The sequence below is a fragment of the Pseudoliparis swirei genome, chromosome 14, assembly GCF_029220125.1.
Source record: "Pseudoliparis swirei isolate HS2019 ecotype Mariana Trench chromosome 14, NWPU_hadal_v1, whole genome shotgun sequence".
Taxonomy (NCBI): Eukaryota; Metazoa; Chordata; class Actinopteri; order Perciformes; family Liparidae; genus Pseudoliparis; species Pseudoliparis swirei.
Genome location: NC_079401.1, coordinates 1,480,691 through 1,499,700, shown reverse-complemented (window position 1 = coordinate 1,499,700; position 19,010 = coordinate 1,480,691). Strand labels below are relative to the sequence as shown.

The following is a 19,010-nucleotide window of genomic DNA, read 5'->3' as shown; positions in this document are numbered from 1 at the left end:
ATCGTTTACAACTTCTGCCGCGCGTCTTCAGATGTTACATAAACTGCTGACGGCTGCAGGAAACACAAAGGATTGTTGAGGAGCTTCTCCTGTAGAGCTTCTCCTGTAGAGCTTCTCTTGAGGTGACTTCACAGACGTAGTGCATATTTTTAAATTCTCTAATAAACACGTGGCCTCTAGGTGGCAGCAGAAACACACGTCGCTGTTCCTCCACACGAGCGGCACCAACAGCCACCCCACACCTTGCTCAAAGGCAGCGGGACGTTCAGGCTCTGGTGTGGCGTTCAGCCAAAATAATCCAAACTGGTGTTTGAGGGCAACTGTATTTCATGAAGCTTCAGGCCCCACAGCTGAGAAGCAGATTTCATTTGAGGACTTGAACCTCATGGTGCGTTCACTGAACCCCTCAAACACCAGGCCAGGAGGCTCCGGGGGCCCCGTCCTCCACCTCTGAACCTGAACAGAGCCTGGAGGACTCCCATAGGAGCCCTGGAGGAGGCGTTGCTCATGAAGGAGGAACCGAGGAGCTCGGACCTGAGACCCGTGGACCTGCTGGTCCTCTGGTTTAGGTCCTCTGGTTCAGGTCCTCAGGTTCAGGTCCTCTGGTTCAGGTCCTCTGGTTCAGGTCCTCAGGTTCTCTTGAAGTGAGGCAACCGACCGTTTGACTACACATTTACAAATCTTCCACTTCCTCCACCTAAAGTTCACCATGCCCCCCCCCCCCCCCCCCGGACTCATCCCCGCTGTGCAGGCGTGTTCTCGTGTTCTCTGAGGAGAAACCCCGTGGCTGGCCCGGCGTTGCTTCCTTATTTGCTCCTCAGCGAGGTTATAAAGAGAGTCGTCGGCGCGCTCTTCCTTCACTGCTTCCTGCTTCCTTCTCTCCTGCCACATAGCTCTCCTCACCATGGGGAGCTTTGTTGCCAACGAGGGACTCTCCATCTTTGTTATCGTGAGTGTTATTATCGTTATGTCACTCTTCATGTGGTCTGAAGCTTCTCTGTGAAAAGGGCGGGATGCTGAAGCTTAAAAAAAAAGACTTAAAAAAGCAAAAGTAGGCTTTAAATGTCATAATTCAGGATCTCTTTCTTTGCATCAGATATTTCCTAATTGTATTTTATTAAGACTTAGATTTTAAAAAACACGTTTCTCTATATTTTGTGTGAATTATTGGATCATTTAGAAAGAGAAGTGTACTTTTGGAACCCAAAGCCCTGAGCCCTGAGAGCTGGGCTGAGGCCTCAGCGGCCCGGTGGGGCCCTGAGGCCTCAGGGGCCCGGTGGCCCTGTGGGGCCCTGAGAACCAGAAGCTGTCTGCCGTGAGCTCAGAGTGTTGATGCTCCTCACAGCTAGTCTGGCTCGGCATCAACGCCTTCCTGTTCGTCCACTTCTACATGGCCTTCCTGGTGGAGAAGTGGTTCTACACCCGGGTCCTGCTGGGGGTGAGTCCGCCACACGGCTCGGGGGGGGGGGGGGGAGGGGGCATCTCGGTTCTTCTACTGCAAGCTTCAGAGAGAAGAAGACCCTCAGCTAACCTCTCGAAAGTTAGATAGAATATGCATTAAAAAAAACAGGACCCGATCCCTCTCACTTCCTCAAACTGCAGGAGAGGGGGGGGGGGGGGGCACGATAGACCTCATTAAACTGCGTCTGCTCGTTCCACTGTAACGCCTCTGTAAAGTTTTGGCACAAGTGAATCTTAAATGAATCTTGAGGATGTTGTGGACGGCTGCTCCTGGAGGATCGTCGTCTTGCTGCTGCCAGTAAACACGATGACTCTCTCCCAACGATGCATCTTGTTTCCTGTCAGGAGGGAGTCAACACGCTGTCCTCGTGTCTCAGAGCGGCGTGAAAACCTCCTGAACGCCTCACACTATTCACTCCTTATCGCACCGCCACACCCGAGCTCCGTGAAGGTCGGCTGTGACCCGAGGGTCAAAGGTCACCGCCGGCCTCATCACTCAATGCAGCTGCAGCTTTCAGGGAGGAAAGTAATCAGATTACAGGTGGCTGCTCTCTGCCCCTCAGCACGCTCTGCCCTGGGCCCGAGCGCCGGCCGCCTGCCTCAACTTCAACTGTCTGCTCATCCTGCTGCCGGTGTGCCGGAACCTGCTGTCCTTCCTCCGAGGCTCCATCCAGGTAACGTGAGGACTGAGGACACCACGGGGGGTCAGGACGTTGATGGTTCTCTGCTTTGTGTCCAGTGCTGCAGCCGCACCGCCGCTCGCCAACTGGACCGCAGCATCACGTTCCACAAGCTGGTGGCGTACATGATCGCCTTCCACACAGGTACCGCCTCCTCCAGCTGGAGACAGCTATGAAACATGCACCGCTGCATACCTGCTGACTGACGATGGACCTCCTCCTCTTCCTCCTCTTCCTCCTGCAGTCGTGCACATCGTCGCCCACTTGTTTAACTTTGAGTATTTCATGGACGCCCAGCTGATCGGCGACAGCCGCCAGCTGGCCTCCGTCCTGTCGGCCATCGGGGACAACGCATCCTTCCTGAACCCGATCCGGAGCAACGACACGGTGAGGGGGCGTGGCCTACATAGAGGGGGGCGTGGAGCCGTTACTCAAATCTGTGAAATCCCTCCGGCCTCGTTGCCACATTGGAGGACAGAGAGATTACTTCATGACGAGCTTCCTCTTCGGAGAACCTTCCTCTTTTCAAATGAGACGCAGAGAAAGAAGACGAAGATGTGTGTGTGTGTGAGTGTGTCTCCGTGCAGAACCCGACCGTGGTGATGTTCACCACCGTGGCCGGGCTGACGGGCGTGGCCATCACGCTGGCCCTCGTCCTCATCATCACCTCGTCCATGGAGGTCATCCGCAGGTCGTACTTCGAGGTCTTCTGGTACACGCACCACCTCTTCGTCGTCTTCTTCGTGGGACTCGTGTTCCACGGCTTCGGGTGAGAGGAGTACGTCCCCTCCCCCCCCCCCCCCCCCCCCCGGGTCCCCTCTCACCTCGTGTCCCCCTCAGGCGCATCGTGAGAGGCCAGACGGCCGGCAGCCTGCAGGCCGACCCCCCCGAGGCCTGCGCCCAGCAGTTTGAGGTCTGGGGGCGCGACGGGTCCAACTGCACAGCGCCGGTGTTCGCCGGCAACCCCCCGATGGTGAGCGGCCGCGTCCCGGCGTTCCCGAGCGTCCGGCCGCCCGTCATTAACCTGTGAACCCTCTGCAGACGTGGAAGTGGGTGGTGGGCCCGATGATCCTCTACGTGTGCGAGAGGCTGGTCCGCTTCTACCGGTCCCACCAGAAGGTCGTCATCACCAAGGTGAGCCGGGCCGGTGATGGAGCGCAGAGGATCCCTTTCAATGCAGACAGCATGACCCCCCCCCCCCTCCCAGGTGGTGATGCACCCCTCCAAGACCCTTGAGCTGCAGATGAAGAGGAAGGGCTTCCACATGGAGGTGGGTCAGTACGTCTTCATCCAGTGTCCGTCCGTCTCCGCTCTGGAGTGGCACCCCTTCACGCTGACCTCGGCCCCCGAGGAGGACTACTTCAGTGCCCACATCCGCATCGCGGGGGACTGGACCCAGGCCCTGTACGAGGCCTGCATGGGAGACAACACCGAGCCGCAGGAGGCCTGGAAGCTGCCCAAGTAGGGGGGGGGGGGGGGGGTCAATGACCTCTGACCTCTCATTCCTGAGACTGAAGTAGGTTAAGATGAATAAGACGTATCGATGTTTGATTCTGGTCTCGATGGCCGTCCTCAGGCTGGCCATCGACGGCCCGTTCGGAACCGCCAGTGAAGACGTGTTCCGCTACGAGGTGGTGATGCTGGTCGGCGCCGGCATCGGCGTCACGCCGTTCGCCTCCATCCTGAAGTCCGTGTGGTACAAACGGATCCAGAACCAGGACGTCTTCACCAAGAAGGTGAGGGGGCCGCCGGGTCTTCAGGACCTATGCAGTCTGACAGTGTGTACATTGTGTGTGTGTGTGTGTGTACATTGTTTGTGTGTGTGTGTGCCTCACAGATCTACTTCTACTGGCTCTGCCCGGAGACGCAGGCCTTCGAGTGGTTCGCGGACCTGCTCCAGTCCCTGGAGGCTCAGATGTCGGAGAATGGCGTGACCGACTTCCTGAGCTACAACATCTACCTGACCCGCTGGAAGGAGGCCGAGGTACCGGACCCGGACCCGGCCGGTCCGCGGCGCCGAGACCCGACCGGGTCCCTCTGAGTTCTGTGTTCTCCGTCCGCAGGCCGCTCACTTCTGGGTTCACCACGAGGCGGAGAGCGACCCGATCACCGGCCTGAAGCAGAAGACGCTGTACGGGAAACCCAACTGGGACCACGAGTTCTGCAGCATCGCGGCTCAGCACCCGGGGTGAGCCACTACACAATGTACACACTATGTACTACTGTACACACTATGTACACACAACATACACACTGTACACAATGTACACACAATGTACTACTGTACACACAATGTACACACTGTGACATGGCACCCGGTGAGGCTACTGTACACACACTACTACTAACAATACTTCTATCACAGCTACCGTTCCTTTTACAAATACTTACACAACTTCTGTTTCTTGTTCTACAGCGAGTTTTACTTTTATATAAATATTTATGATTTTTTTCTTGAATTCTTGACTTTTATTCTTCTTGATTTTTTTTATTTGCACCAATTTAAAAAATCTGACAGACGAACCGATCCCCATGACTACGAGTACTCAGTGATACCCCCCCCCCCTCTGTGTCCCCAGCACCAAGGTGGGGGTCTTCCTGTGCGGACCCCCCCAGCTCGGGACCGCTCTGGAGAAACAGAGTCTGAGTCACTCGGAGGACGACGTCAAGTTCATCTTCAACAAGGAGAACTTCTGAGGGCCAGCGAGGGGAACCTCCAGTACCAGAGGAACCTTCAGTACAGAGGGGAACCTCCAGTACCAGAGGGGAACCCCCAGTACCGAGGGGAACCTCCAGTACCAGAGGGGAACCTCCGGTACCGAGGGGAACCTCCGGTACCAGAGGGGAACCTCCAGTACCGATGGGAACCTCCAGTACCAGAGGAACCTTCAGTACAGAGGGGAACCTCCAGTACCAGAGGAACCTCCAGTACCAAGGGGAACCTCCAGTACCAGAGGGGAACCCCCAGTACCGAGGGGAACCTCCAGTACCAGAGGGGAACCTCCGGTACCAGAGGAACCTTCAGTACAGAGGGGAACCTCCAGTACCGAGGGGAACCTCCGGTACCAGAGGGGAACCTCCAGTACCAAGGGGAACCTCCAGTACCAGAGGGGAACCTCCGGTACCAGCGGAATCTCCAGTAGAGGGGAACCTCCAGTACCAGAGGAACCTCCAGTAGAGGGGAACCTCCAGTACCAGAGAGGAACCTCCGGTACTGTGAGGAACCTCCGGTACCAGAGGAACCTTCAGTACCAGAGGAACCTCCAGTAGAGAGAACTCTGGTGTTCTCCGGTGTTCCATCGCTCTCCTTTCGCGTTGTCGAGGTGAAACTGCTTTTAGAACCGCTCTTCCTTTTTGCATTCCCTTTTCTCTCGTCTCCTCCTGGACGCTACACGGCGACGTCGCCCTCGAGCAAGGCAGCAAAGCTTCAAGGGAAACATTCTGCTTTGATTTTCCCGTTTATATTCCAGTAAAGTGCTCCTGGTCCTGGAGGAGGTTCTGACACAGCAGAGCGTTTGAGCATCAGCCTTCTGGTTACAGTGTGATAGAAGTATTTTATATTTAAATTGTACCAAAACTAAGAGAAAGCTCTGAATATCTTTAGGTTTTTAATCAGAGTAAACAAGACATTTGTGTTTATTTATGTATATTTTCACACAGGTCGAAGTGAATTCTTCTTTTTATGGATAATAAACTTTAACTTTGAGACGTTTTGTTGCATTTTTCAGCTCAAAAAGATTGTGTAATTAATTTTAAAACCAAAACTACAAATTAAAGATCGCAGCAGGATACACCTCCAGTATTTCACACCAGTAAAGGATCTGAATACTTCATCCAACACACCACAAAGACAATGAGGAAGTCTCAGAATATAAATATATAATCACATTCCATTATTTCTTTTAGGAATTCATTTTCTGAAGAAGTAGAATTTCCCAAGAGAACTTGAACTGTAGTCCACATTCTGCAGAATGACCTGATGCACACATCAAATTATTGAATTATATTTATTGACATCACTTCTATGTTGCAGCCGGTTTAGGGTGGAGCAGTTTACTTTAAATCTGTAATATCACAAGCAAAGTACAATAGCTCCCTCTGAAATGTGGAATAAGTAGTCTTATAAAATGGAAGGTAAAGTACTCGTACCTCCACATTATTCTCAGCTCAGCATCAAAGTTTAAGAAAACCATAAGAACTGAAGGAATATTATGGATGAATAAAGTAAAACACAATATATTCAACTGTAGGTAGAAAACCGGTGCAATAATAAAGCAGTTGTGTGTTTTCTTGACATGTTAAAATCTTTAATGATTTTACATTAAAGACTGAACACTGCTCATGAATAAAAGTACAAAAACATGATACACGTAATAAACATCAGAAACCACAGAAGAACGACTCCAGCAGTCAGCGAGTGATAAATAAAGAGAACTGCAGCGACATGAGAAGATCAATACGTCACAATAATGATGATGATGATGCATCTGAAGGCAGAGAATACAGTCTGCAGCTTTCCTTCAGGTGTCACACAGCTGAATGGCACTTTGTCGCCCCCTGCTGTTCACAGGGACACACTGCAGCTGCTGGTGGCCATGTGTGTGTCAACGTGTGTGTGAGTCTGCGTGTGTGTGTGTGTGTATGTCCTATGCCACAGCCACAGCAAACACACTGACCACACAGTACATGGTGCGGCTCTCCCATCTCACCGTGCTGCTTCCTGCAGGGAGAACATTAAAAACACGAAGGAATGAGAAGAAAACACCGAAGTGACTGAAACCTGTGAACTCAGCTCAACACATTAATAATATCAGTATTATTAGGGTGCTGCTTACCGTCCACAGCCGTGTCCCAGTAGCAGGAGTTGGCCGTGTGGAGGCCGGCTCCCGTTTTCTGCATCACAGCACACGTCACTGAGCAGAGAAACAAAGATTAACTTCTCATATGTAACATTTAAATGTCTACATCATCTTTATCTTCGCACACGAGCCTACCGATGTACTTGTACGTTTTCCCCTGTTTGACCAGCTGTGTGAGGCAGCGCTCCACGATGCCAGCGGTCCATTTGTTCACCAGGTTCTGGCTGTAGTCGTCTCCTCCCACGACTCCCTCGATACACTGAGAGTCACGAGGAACAACGATGAGCGTCGACGGTCACGAGGAACAACGATGAGCGTCGACGGTCACGAGGAAGTCAGCGGTTCCCCCCCGAGGAGCCGGAGATGAAGAGCCGGCTTTGTTCTGCTCTTCACCTCAAATCCTTCTTGTGAAGACGTTTATTTATGTGTTTTCCACGGTTAAAAACTGAGATGTGCAGCAATTAAGAATTATAAATACACCACACAGCTTCAAGACATCTTTTCAAAAGGAACGAACGTTAAAAGTGATCAGTAGGGAACATTTACAGCAGCACAGAGAACTACAGTTAATCCCCTCCCAGTGTCCCAACCATAACAATGTGACCTAGTGTTTGTGTCATGTGCTCCAGAAAAATAGATTGATGACTCCAAAGATTCCTACAAATAACTTTATAAATATTATGAGGACATTAGAGAATAACATTATAGATAAAACAGGAGAAATAATAATGTAACACCATTTAAAAGTATAAACCGTGACGTTAAAGAGTCAAACTTTACCTCTTTGACAATGGTATCAACTTCTTCAGAGTTGAATGAGCTCTGATAAAGAGAAACAGACACACAGGAGTCAATGTGGGTTATTATGCATCCTCATAAGAAAACTACTCTTACATCAACAATAAGACGCAGTCATTTCAGGTACTTATACCTCAAATCACTGCATTACATTGTCTTCTCGTGACATTGTATGCTTATTTTTATTTGACACATGCATATTTAATAAAATGATCACATTTTGTTCTGAATTAAGTGTGTTCGTGTACCTTTACAGTGTCGTATTAGTACTTTTACTCAATGCAGTGAGTCACTTTTATTTATAAACAGTCACAGTTTAGCATCAACTCACTGTAACTTACAGACTATTATAAAATCAGTCACTTCCAACACCTTGCTTACTACCAAGCATATGTAAGGAGCTTATTTATGATATAATATACAAAACTATGCGATTATTTGTACACCAAAAAGCAGCTTTAGCGTCAGAAATCAGCTAGCTAGTGCAGCTAGCCCGCTAACAGCTGGCTAGCTTCTATCGTGACGTCATAGAAAACACGTTCAGCACTCACCTCACTTCCGGTGTTATATTCCTCCATTCCCGTCATCTGCGACCTGAAGCTCTTCTTCACGGGAAAGGACACGAAAAGGAGAATTTTCTTGAAGTAAAATTCGGAGCTGCCTGTGAGCCGTGAACGGACCGAAATAAAGAGCCACGAAGAAGAAAAGCCGGATCTGTCGACGGACTGAAATAAAGAGCCGTGAAGAAGAAAACCCGGAGGGCTCATTGCTGCCCTCTGCTGGTAGAGACACGAAACTGCGTTTTAACGGCTCCGCTTTTTGACGTTCATTCACTCGTTTAATGCATTTATTAATCCACAAAAGTGAAAAAAGACACGTATAAAGATATTAGACACATAAATATGATGATATAGTACTTAAACATTTACTGCTTTAGACTCACCTCTGAGGCCTGAAACGTGCCATGGTAGGTCTTCGTCTTCTTCTTCTCTTGCTGCAGCTGCTGCTGCTGCTTCTTCTTCTTCTTCTTCTTCTTCTTCTTCTTCTTCTTCTGTTGCTGCAGCTGCTGCTTCTTCTTCTCCTCCTTCTGATTCTTCTTCTTTTTCCATTTTCTGGTAGGCTACTTTATAGCCTTCGTCCACAGTATTTAGTTATTAAATACATAAGAATCAATCAATAATAATACTTTGTACTTTGACTTTAGTATCATTACCTGTAACCGAGTATTTATATATTATCTTGTTCCAGATATTAGTCCTGTGCTTCTCTGTCCTAAATAAATGTAAAACTAAATAAAAACAACAAGACACGTGTTCAGATTAATAAAAAAACTTTTTACTGATATAGAAAAAAAGTATTTAAAAAGTATTTTTAAATGAGAATATCATGTTAGGATATAAAACTGATCACATCAAAAGTGCAAATGTGCTCAAGAACCATGTCACAATAAATAAGATGATTTACATCCTCACAGTTTAAAACACACACACACACACACACAGGAAATATGTGCCACACAATAAAAACTACAAAACACTTTGGATCCGATGCAATAAAATGTGAAAAGGCAGCTTGGGTGCACGGTTCATCATTAATAAACACACACACACACACACACACACATGTGTGCACACACACACACACAGACACACACACGCAGGAAATATGTGCCACACAATAGAAACTACAAACATGAAAGTAAAAAACACTGCCCAGCACCATAGTGATACTGGTCAAACTGGTGGAGGAGGAGCAGGATCAGCTGGAGAATCTACCGAACGGTTCGATGGAGGCTCTTTTTATTTTGTAAAAAAGAAGAAAAGAATAAAGAGATATATTTCCCTTAAGTGTTCATTCTTAGACTTTGGTCTGACTTTTCAAAATAAGAGTTTGGTTGCTGTAGTCACAGCAGGGTGCAGGCTCCGGAGCCCCGGGCCCCAGAGGTCAAGGCCCTCTGCTGGGCTCCGCCTCTGTTTGTCTCTGGCCCGCTGCTCCCTGCAGCCGGCGGCGTGGAGGGAGGCCCTCCGCTGACGGCGCCCCCCTCTGGGCCTCGGGCCCCGTGGCTCTGCTTGGCCCTGCTGAAGGACAGCCGCCTGAAGAGGAACAGCTGGGGGGAGCACACAGAACGTGGGCGTGATGTCATGGGCTTTGAGTCGTCAGGTGTCTTCTACCTTTTTGTTGGAGCCTGATTGGCTCCTGGAGTTGGTGTCTGCCGTCCCATTGGTCGGTTTGGTGCCCGTCTCTTCTTCTTCTTCTTCTTCTGCAGGCCGTTGGCCGACTCCGTCCGCTGCTGATTTCAGACATTAGTGTGATTATGAGTGGTAGTTTTGTTCTGCACAAGGTGATGGAGGTCAGTCACCCGTCTGCTCTCCGTCAGGTTGGGATTCTTCCTTCAGCTCCTCGGGCTCCTGGAAAGATCAGGCGTTTTATTTTGGCGTGAACAGGAAGTAGTAACGAAGGTCAGACTCTGTAGACTCACGGCGCTCTGACTCTCCTCCATCGGCTTCTCCGACGACTCGTCCAAACTCTGCTCAGCCGACGTGTCCTCCTCCTCCTCTTCCTCATTGTCCTCCTCCTCCTCCTCCTCTTCCTCTTTGCTCCACGTCTGAGGAAAAGAGTGAATTAAAGACACACATCAGATACAAGTAGCAGCCCTGGGTTCCTCCAGACCACAGATGCATGATGGGTAAGGGATCACAGGAGGGACGACAAACAAAGACCAGAAGAAGAAAACGAGCCCCACCTGATCCGAAAACCTCTCAACCAACCGGATCGCTGGTCGCCGTAGCGACGCTGTCAATCATCGTTTCATATCTTTGTAAACTGAATATTTTTATTTTAAACATTTTTTTAATAAATACAAAACACATTTATTTATTCCAAACACAGAAATGATTAAAAACAAATAAAATAGTCAAAAAATGTCAATCTTGGGATAAAAGAATATCAAAAGTATTTGTGTTTAAAAGTGCCTTTAATAAATATATAATTAATAAAACAAGTAAACAAAACCTTTAAAAGAAAGAAAGTTCAGATGGAAAGAGATTCATGAAATAACGTGAGGAAGACGAGCAGTGAAGGCACCGTGAGCGGTGAGTTCAGGGACAGGTCGTTCTAAAGCGATCAGATCAATGAGTCGATGGCTTATTGATTATCGGTGTTACTTCAGCTGCAGGTACTGCGGCAGCACGTCACCCCAGAACTCCTCAGACTCGTCTGGGGTCTGACCTTTGACCCCTAACCTCCGCTTACTTCCAGAGGTCACGCTCTTGACCTCAGCTGACTTTTTCTTTTTGACAACCTCTTCCTCCTCCTCCTCTTCTTCATAGTTATCAACCTCTTCTTCCTCAGCCTCTTCCTCCCTGTTTTGATCTTCCTCCTCCTCTTCATCACTCTCTTTTTCCTCTTCCTCACTGTTTTGATCTTCCTCCTCCTCATTCTCCTCTTCTTCCTCCTCCTCATTCTCCTCTTCACTTTCTTTTTCCTCTTCCTCTTCACTTTGTTGATCCTCCTCCTCTTCTTCCTCTTCACTCTCTTTTTCCTCTTCCTCAGCGTTTTCACTCTCTTCTTCCTCCTCTTCTTCACTTTCATCCTCATTTTCACCCTCTTCTTTCCCACTACTCTCCTCTTCTGCCTCTTCCTCCTCTTCTTCTTCCTCCTCTGTCTCACTATCTTCTCCCTCCTCCGATGATTTTAATGACTCACTTTCACCCCCCTCTTCTTCCTCTTCATTTTCGGACTCTCCTCCTTTGCTCTCCGTCTCTTGACTCGACTCTTCCTCACTTTCATCCTCCTCACTTTCCAAATCGCCCTCTTCTTCCTCACCTTCCTCCTCATTGTCAGACTCTCCTCCTTTACTCTCTGTCTCGTGACTCGACCCTTCCTCACTTTCCTCCTCCTCCTCCTCTCTTGCATTCCCTCCTTTGCTCTTCTTTGATTCTGTCTCGTCTTCACTTTCCTCCTCCTCAGCACTGCTCTCGTCTTCCTCCTCATCCTCGCTTTCCTCTTCGCCTTCATCAGTTTCTGACTCATCCTCTGGTTGAAGAGTGTTGCTGTCTTCATCATCTTCTTCTTCTTCTGTTACTTTCTCAATACTGTCACTGATGTCGTCCTCCTCCTCCTCACTGACGTCTGCACTCGTCCTCTGCCCTTCCTCATCTTCATTCTCCTCCTCCTCCTGCTTCTCCCTCACAGAGTCCTCCCTCTCCTCCTCAGTCCCACTCGTCTCTTCCTGGCTCTCTGGTATGATGTTGATGCTGACGGAGGATTTGTTTCTTAAATCTGCAGCGTGGGATTCGGGCTCTTCGCTCGGCGGCCTCGGGACGCCGCGGCTGCTCCTGGACGGCGAGCTCCTGGACGCCACCTGGTGCACCAGCAGCGCCCCCGCCGTGAGCGCGGCGGCTCCGGCCAGCAGGCCGATCTTCGTCCTCTTCCCTGTTTTTGCCTCCTTTCGTTTTTTCTCGTTCTTCGATGTCTTGGAGACATCAGATCTGGTTTTCCGCTCAGAGAGACTCTCGGGGTCCTCGTGGAGCCCGGCTGCGTGCTCACCTGGAGAGGGAACACCTGCGCCCGCTTTGCTTTGAACTCGGGCCGGTGCAGCCCGCGTGACCTTCAGTGTGGGTCCGGCGCCTGAAGGCGTCTCCCTGGCTCCAGGACGTCCTTTAGAGTCCGACTCCGGCCTCCGCCGGCCTGTCCTCTGAGCCGAGCCCCCTACACCGGGCCCGTCTCTACCGGGCTTCCTCTGCAGCTCCTCCATGGCCACCATCACATTCTCTTTGTTCTGATTGGTGGTCTTGCGTCTGTGCGGGCTCCCGGGGGCCAGAGAGTGAGCGCCGTGCCTCCTCCCCCGAGACGGGGAGGTGGAGGACGAGCCGCTCTCCCTTCTCGGGTTCTCTCTGGCGGCCTTAGCGCGCTCACCCTTCCTCTATCCCCGGCAGCAGGAGGCGAGAAGCAAGAAGAGGGTGGAAGAGAGGCATGCATTAGAGAGGAGGAGACATGCAGGAGAACCACAGGCGGCAGGAGCAGAGCAGGAGAACCACAGGAGGCAGAGCAGGAGAACCACAGGGGGCAGGAGCAGAGCAGGAGAACCACAGGAGGCAGGGGCAGAGCAGGAGAACCACAGGGGGCAGGAGCAGAGCAGGAGAACCACATGGGGCAGGAGCAGAGCAGGAGAACCACAGGAGGCAGGAGCAGAGCAGGAGAACCACAGGAGGCAGGGGCAGAGCAGGAGAACCACAGGGGGCAGGAGCAGAGCAGGAGAACCACAGGGGGCAGGAGCAGAGCAGGAGAACCACAGGGGGCAGGAGCAGAGCAGGAGAACCACAGGGGGCAGGAGCAGAGCAGGAGAACCACAGGAGGCAGGAGCAGAGCAGGAGAACCACAGGGGGCAGGAGCAGAGCAGGAGAACCACAGGGGGCAGGAGCAGAGCAGGAGAACCACATGGGGCAGGAGCAGAGCAGGAGAACCACAGGAGGCAGGAGCAGAGCAGGAGAACCACAGGAGGCAGGAGCAGAGCAGGAGAACCACAGGGGGCAGGAGCAGAGCAGGAGAACCACAGGGGGCAGGAGCAGAGCAGGAGAACCACAGGGGGCAGGAGCAGAGCAGGAGAACCACAGGAGGCAGGAGCAGAGCAGGAGAACCACAGGGGGCAGGAGCAGAGCAGGAGGTACAGGAGGGAGAGAAAACACCTCGAAAGGGACTGAGTTACCTTGTGAACTGGGGACAGAGTGAGCATTTGATCAGCGGAGTCCATCTTCATCATGTGAGTCTGTGAGGAGGAGGAGGAGGAGGAGACATGAAGCACAGGGAGCACCATCCAGAAGCTTCCAGGCGGTGCCTTCACTGATCTCTCACCATGTTCAGGAAGTCGGAGGTTTCTCCCAGACCCCGGACGCTGTCGGCGTCCGTCAGGCTCTCCACGGCGCCGCCTGCGTCGCCCGCCGTCGGCTCTGGAAACGTGACACGAGGCCCAGGTCAGTGCGGGCTCTTCCCGGTTTTCAAAATAAAAGCGGCTTTTGATAAATGTCTTTTTCATGAACATCCACACAACATGTGATCTTCATCTGTTATGGTTAGAGTCTCAAATAGTTGCATTTGTCACTGTAAGGATTTAAAACAATGAGAGTTTCTGACTAGATATGTGCACGTATGAAATATTTAGAGGAGGAGGAGGAGGAGGAGGTGAGGTAGGTACCCTGGTGGATTGACCCTGCGCTCCTGTGTTGGTGAGTGCTGCTGAGCACCTTTCTGTGGCTCAGCTCAGGTGAAGGCGGTGGGTGGAGGTGGCCGGGCGCCCCGGCGGGCAGCGTGCGGAACACGGCGCCGAACTGGTCTGGAGATCTCTCCTGAGGGGGAGAGGGAGGGTCGGTCATGAGGTCAAACGGGTCGGACCCGGACCCGGGGCTCCGGACACCCACCCTCTCCCTCCGGCGGACCCGGGCAGAGAGGCTCCTCTGCAGGGCGGAGGAGTCGGCCGCGTGGCCCAGCAGCTCCACGTACGGCCTCTCCAGGTAATCCTCCGTCACGTCGTCGTCCTCCAGAGTCACGTCGGCGCCGCTCGGCTCCCTCGGCCGGGCCAGCACCACCATGTGGCAGCCGCCGCACGCAGCCTGATGGAGACACAGGCCGCCATGTTTTACATCAGCAGAAACCACCTCATATTGAAAAAGACTGGATTACTCTCAAAGAATCACAATATGCCCACTGTCCACAAAAAAACAAACATTAAATACCTGCCAAACAAATCATATATTAAAAAAATATATACAACAAATTATTAAGATATATATAACTATGTGATAAAATAAAAAAAAATAAAAACATACAATCATAAATAAATATCTAGAATGTAATATTAGACTATTGAAGAAGATGATTATTTTATTTTCTTGTTTTATTAAAAAAAAAAAAAAAAAAAAAATGTCATTCATTCATTACACACAAATCAAACAAAAATATTTTTATTTTTTTTCTTTTAAAAAAAAAAAAAAAATTAATTGCATTAAAAAAAAATAAAGAACTTTATCACAATATTCTAATTTTCTGAGACAGTCCTGTATATATATACATATATAGACAAAACAGTAATCAAGATAAATAAATATAATTATGTAATCAAATAAATAAAATAAATAAACATATAATAATAAATAAATATCTAGAATGCAATATATAAATATATATATGTATATAGACAAAACAGTAATCAAGATAAATAAATATAAGTATGTGATCAAATAAATAAATAAAAATTATATAATAATAATAAAATATATAGCATGTCATGTATATTTATATATATATATTTAAATAAAAGGAAAATAAATAAATATTAAATATGATTATTTATAATAACTCTAATTATAAAAATAAATATAATAAAAGCATTTTTCTTTCATTTGAATAAAATATTAATCTGAACCTCTTCTGACCAGTATTAATAACCTGTGTGAAAGACGTACTGCCTGAACGTCGTAGTTGAGGAAGCGTGGGCACAGAGTGGGTTTGAACTGGTTGGTGAAGTTTTCTTCTCCCAGGCCCAGTTTACCGTGCCGGCCGTCTCCAAACGTGTACAGCAGCCCGCCGTCTAGCGGGAGAAAACAACACGTTACAGCTTCGTGTTCGTCAAACCGTATTCAAGATGGCGGTGAGTCGAAGCGTCACCTGTGATGACGGCGGTGTGGTTTTCTCCGCAGGTCACGTGACACACTCGGCCCTTCTTGAAGTGCTCGACCGCCTGGGGGAGCCGCGACTCGAAGGAGAACGTGCCGTGGCCGAGTTGTCCGAACTGACCGAGGCCGAAGGTGAACACATCGTTCTCTGAGGAAGAGGAGGCCTTCGTCACTAACAGGTGGCGTGCATCACGTCTGACCTTGTGGAGGCTAAGGTCACCTGTGACCTCACATTTTATTTATTATGCCTGAGCTGCAACATCTACATATTTTATTTTCTACTCAGATCAAACAAAATGAAGATTATTTTAAATAAATAAATTAAAGAAAAAGGCAAGAAGAACATTTAGACGGTAATTTACATAGAATAAATATGCCATATATAATATATGGCATATTTATTTGTCATTTTTATTATGTATATATATATAAACTATATTGTAAATGTGTGTGCACATTTACTTGAATCCATCTTAAAACATGCACAAGTTCATGAAACATCCTCCGCCATGTTTGTAGTTCTTTCATCCGTGCCCCCCCTACCTGTGAGTGCCACCGTGTGCCCGCCCCCACAGGCCACCTGGGTCACCGGCTCCTTGAGGCTCTTCACCAGCTGAGGGACCCGGTGGTGCGGCAGCTGCTGGGTGGCCAGGCCCAGCTTACCGCTGTCGCGCTCCCCAAACGTGTACAGAGCTCCGTCCACTGAGACGCAACATGAACACCGTCATACACAATGACTCCAGATTCATCACCTGGCGGTCAGCTGACCTCTCACCTGTGACGAGGGCGGAGTGGTAGTACCCGCAGGACACCCAGCCCACGGGCCGCCCCACGCTGACCTCCTGCGGCGCCGCGGCGTGGTTCTCCTTCCCCAAACCGATCTGACCCTCCGTGTTGTCGCCCCACATGAACAGCTTCCCGCTCGCTGCCACGGCAACAGAGACACTTTTTATTCTCATTTCATTCTACTTTCATTGTTTTCATTTTCTTTTGATTTTAAATGTTGAAACTGTTGTTCTGTGTTTAAACGTAACGGGGGTTATTTTGTTCACCGAGGACTTCAAGTTAAAATAATGTTATATAAAGAATTATGTAAAAAATATATAAATATTACATTTAGTAATAATTTATTCTCTTTTTTGGAAAAAGCTGGAAATGGTTACAGCATTTTAAATTTCTAAAATAAATGGATTAAAATTTGAAAAAAGTTAAACAATACGAATTAAATATAATATTTTAAAAATCCTAATTTAAAAAATCCAGTTTACAGAAATTTGTATTAAAAATTTAAATGACGAAAAAAAATTCTAATGAAATCTAAAGTCGAATTTATTGAACACACCTGAAAAAAATTATTATTCTAAATTGTAATAGAAATTGTAATGAAAATATTCATCAATTAAAATTTGATTTACCGTCCAAACAGTTACAATTCAATTCAACAAATATAATTAGAATGATTAAATCTAATGTTGCCCTTAAAGGTGCCTCTTAAGAGGAATGCGAGCCTCACCCGTGAGCGCGGCGGAGGTGTTCGAGCCGGCGGCGAGCATTTTGATTGGTCCACGAGAATCGAAGAAGCCGATCCTCTGGAAGGACGTCCTCTCCTCGCAGTCGCCGAGCCCCAGCTGCCCCTCGCCGTTCCCCCCCGAGGCGAACACTTTGCCCTGAGCTGCAACCAGAGGGCACAACGGGCTCCTTACCTGCTCTCAGCTCTCGGAGTCTGGAAGAAGACACGTGAAGAAGCTCACCTGTGTGGAGCAGAGTGTGGTTTCTCCCACAGGCCACAAACTGCACATTCTCAGATTTAAGAGCTGAAATTACACAAAAATAATAACAAATATCACATGAATAAACATGTAGTGCTGTGTGAGTTGTTATAGTAACAACGTGTTATAATGTGTTATTACACGTGTGTCTGTTAAACAGGTTCCATGGATAAGAATGAACTTTAATGCTAAATCATCTCTTGATGAATATATTGAACACACAATGTGTGTGTGTGTGTGTGTGTGTGTGTGTGTGTGTGCGCGTAACAGCGGATCGAGCTTCCTTCACTCTGGGGAGTGAGAACCAACTGCCTATCTCTAGATTACACAGATTATGGACCTTCCAGATTGGGATTACGATGGGAACGCTTTCCCCTGCTGCACCTCTAATGTCCCGTAGCACAAAGGAGGCCCAAGGCACACACACACACACACACACACACGACACCTGCTGGGCTCAGACAGGAAACAGGAAGTGTGTAAAGGCCGACCTTTGACACACGTGGGCTTGCTGACGGTCCGTTTGGAGCCCAGGCCGAGCTGGCCCCAGTTGTTGCTGCCGAACATGAAGAGTTTCCCATTTTCTGTGCAGACCAAGACGGATCGATCGGTTATCATGCGCTCAGTCAGCAGGACTGTGTTTCTGTGAATCTATTTCAGGGTAAGCACATTTAAAAAGCCACTTCTCTGCTCCGACCTGTGATGAAGGCGGTGTGCTCGTCCCCGCAGGCGACCTTCAAGGGGACGTCGTTTTTCAGCCAGAATTTACTGGGGACGTTGTCCGCAAACTTACTCTTTCCAAAAGTAAAAACGGCTCCCGACTCTGAAGGAAGAGGAAAGACAACGAAATAATGCAAAGCACGCACGTTAAACTGGAGAACACTCGTACGGGTGGGAGACGACTTAAAACACCACAAGAGTCTTTAAGAGAAGAGAGAAGAGAAGATAATCCTTTATAGTCCCACAGTGGGGACATGTCAGGATCACAGCATTAGAGCATAAATAAAAGATACAAATAAAACACAAGAACCAAACTAAATACTAAATACTAAAATACTAAATATACAGAGGAATTAAGGGTATTTAAGTGTGTATTGTATGTTTCGTTTCCTTTACTCTCCAACAACACTCTGAGCTTTTATTGTTGTAATGTTCTGCCCCACTTAAAGTATTCAGCATCTGGACTTAAAGTATCACAGTAAAGTAAACTCAACATGTTTTATATCGTGTTCTTCTACTTGTGATAATGTTGTATATTTGATCTTTAAGTATATATTGTTATACTTCCTTCATGGTGTTGCTGCAGGTACTTTAGAAGAAGTTTAAACGACTTCGCTGTGACCAGAATACTGCAGTACAAATGCATCAGTCCCTCTGGAGTACACGGTACCATGTCTTTACAAGTATGTGCTGTGGTTAGTTCAGTAAAGCCAAGCAGACTTCACCTCCTCAGTGAGACGCGCGTGCGTGAGACAGGAGCCTGTCGGGGACGCGCTGCACGCGGAGGAGTTCTTCATGTGAAATACAGGTATGAGGAGGTGGTTACCTGGGATGTCGTCCTCGGACCCCCCTGCCATGTCTGCAGGACGCTAATCCGCTTTGCTCCTCTTGTTGGCGAATCCTGACAACCCGGAAGTAAACACAACTTCTCCTAGGTGACGACCACGTGCCCTTAAAGGGACAATGCGTTTGTTTTGACGCCGCAGACAGGAACGGTTTTTATAATAGTTTATTTTTAAATGTGTGTTCGTTGAGCCGCAGAAATAAATTACT

The 19,010-nt window shown here is 48.6% G+C and overlaps 3 protein-coding genes across 4 annotated transcripts; 1 reads left to right on the top strand and 2 right to left on the bottom strand.

Moving 5' to 3' along the window:
• The first annotated feature begins 871 nt into the window (after nt 1-871).
• Nucleotides 872-5,847, top strand: LOC130204597 (cytochrome b-245 heavy chain). The gene is made up of 13 exons (XM_056431426.1): nt 872-949; nt 1,346-1,438; nt 2,025-2,135; nt 2,201-2,285; nt 2,386-2,528; nt 2,729-2,910; nt 2,982-3,114; nt 3,183-3,275; nt 3,349-3,602; nt 3,718-3,877; nt 3,979-4,125; nt 4,205-4,329; nt 4,721-5,847. Exons 1-13 carry the CDS (start codon nt 905-907, stop codon nt 4,836-4,838), a joined length of 1,689 nt encoding a protein of 562 aa, XP_056287401.1. The 5' UTR covers nt 872-904; the 3' UTR covers nt 4,839-5,847.
• Nucleotides 5,848-6,134: 287 nt separating this feature from the next.
• On the bottom strand, nt 6,135-8,515 carry LOC130204598 (dynein light chain Tctex-type 3-like). Its single transcript, XM_056431427.1, has 5 exons — nt 8,350-8,515; nt 7,781-7,822; nt 7,136-7,259; nt 6,977-7,054; nt 6,135-6,861 (listed from the first exon to the last, which is right to left on the bottom strand). The coding sequence occupies exons 1-5, from the start codon at nt 8,383-8,385 to the stop codon at nt 6,788-6,790; spliced, it is 354 nt and encodes a 117-aa protein (XP_056287402.1). The 5' UTR covers nt 8,386-8,515; the 3' UTR covers nt 6,135-6,787.
• A 2,238-nt stretch (nt 8,516-10,753) lies between these two features.
• Nucleotides 10,754-18,853, bottom strand: rpgrb (retinitis pigmentosa GTPase regulator b). Of its 2 annotated transcripts, none has more exons than XM_056431202.1 (14): nt 18,784-18,853; nt 17,935-18,060; nt 17,729-17,821; nt 17,220-17,282; nt 16,982-17,140; nt 16,244-16,393; nt 16,012-16,170; nt 15,461-15,616; nt 15,259-15,383; nt 14,215-14,406; nt 13,992-14,142; nt 13,652-13,746; nt 13,506-13,565; nt 10,754-12,722 (listed from the first exon to the last, which is right to left on the bottom strand). In XM_056431202.1, the coding sequence occupies exons 1-14, from the start codon at nt 18,812-18,814 to the stop codon at nt 10,959-10,961; spliced, it is 3,324 nt and encodes a 1,107-aa protein (XP_056287177.1). In that variant the 5' UTR covers nt 18,815-18,853; the 3' UTR covers nt 10,754-10,958. The 2 variants fall into 2 exon arrangements, with proteins under 2 accessions (XP_056287177.1, XP_056287178.1); XM_056431203.1 differs by lacking the exon at nt 18,784-18,853 and adding an exon at nt 18,683-18,772.
• Nucleotides 18,854-19,010: the final 157 nt, after the last annotated feature.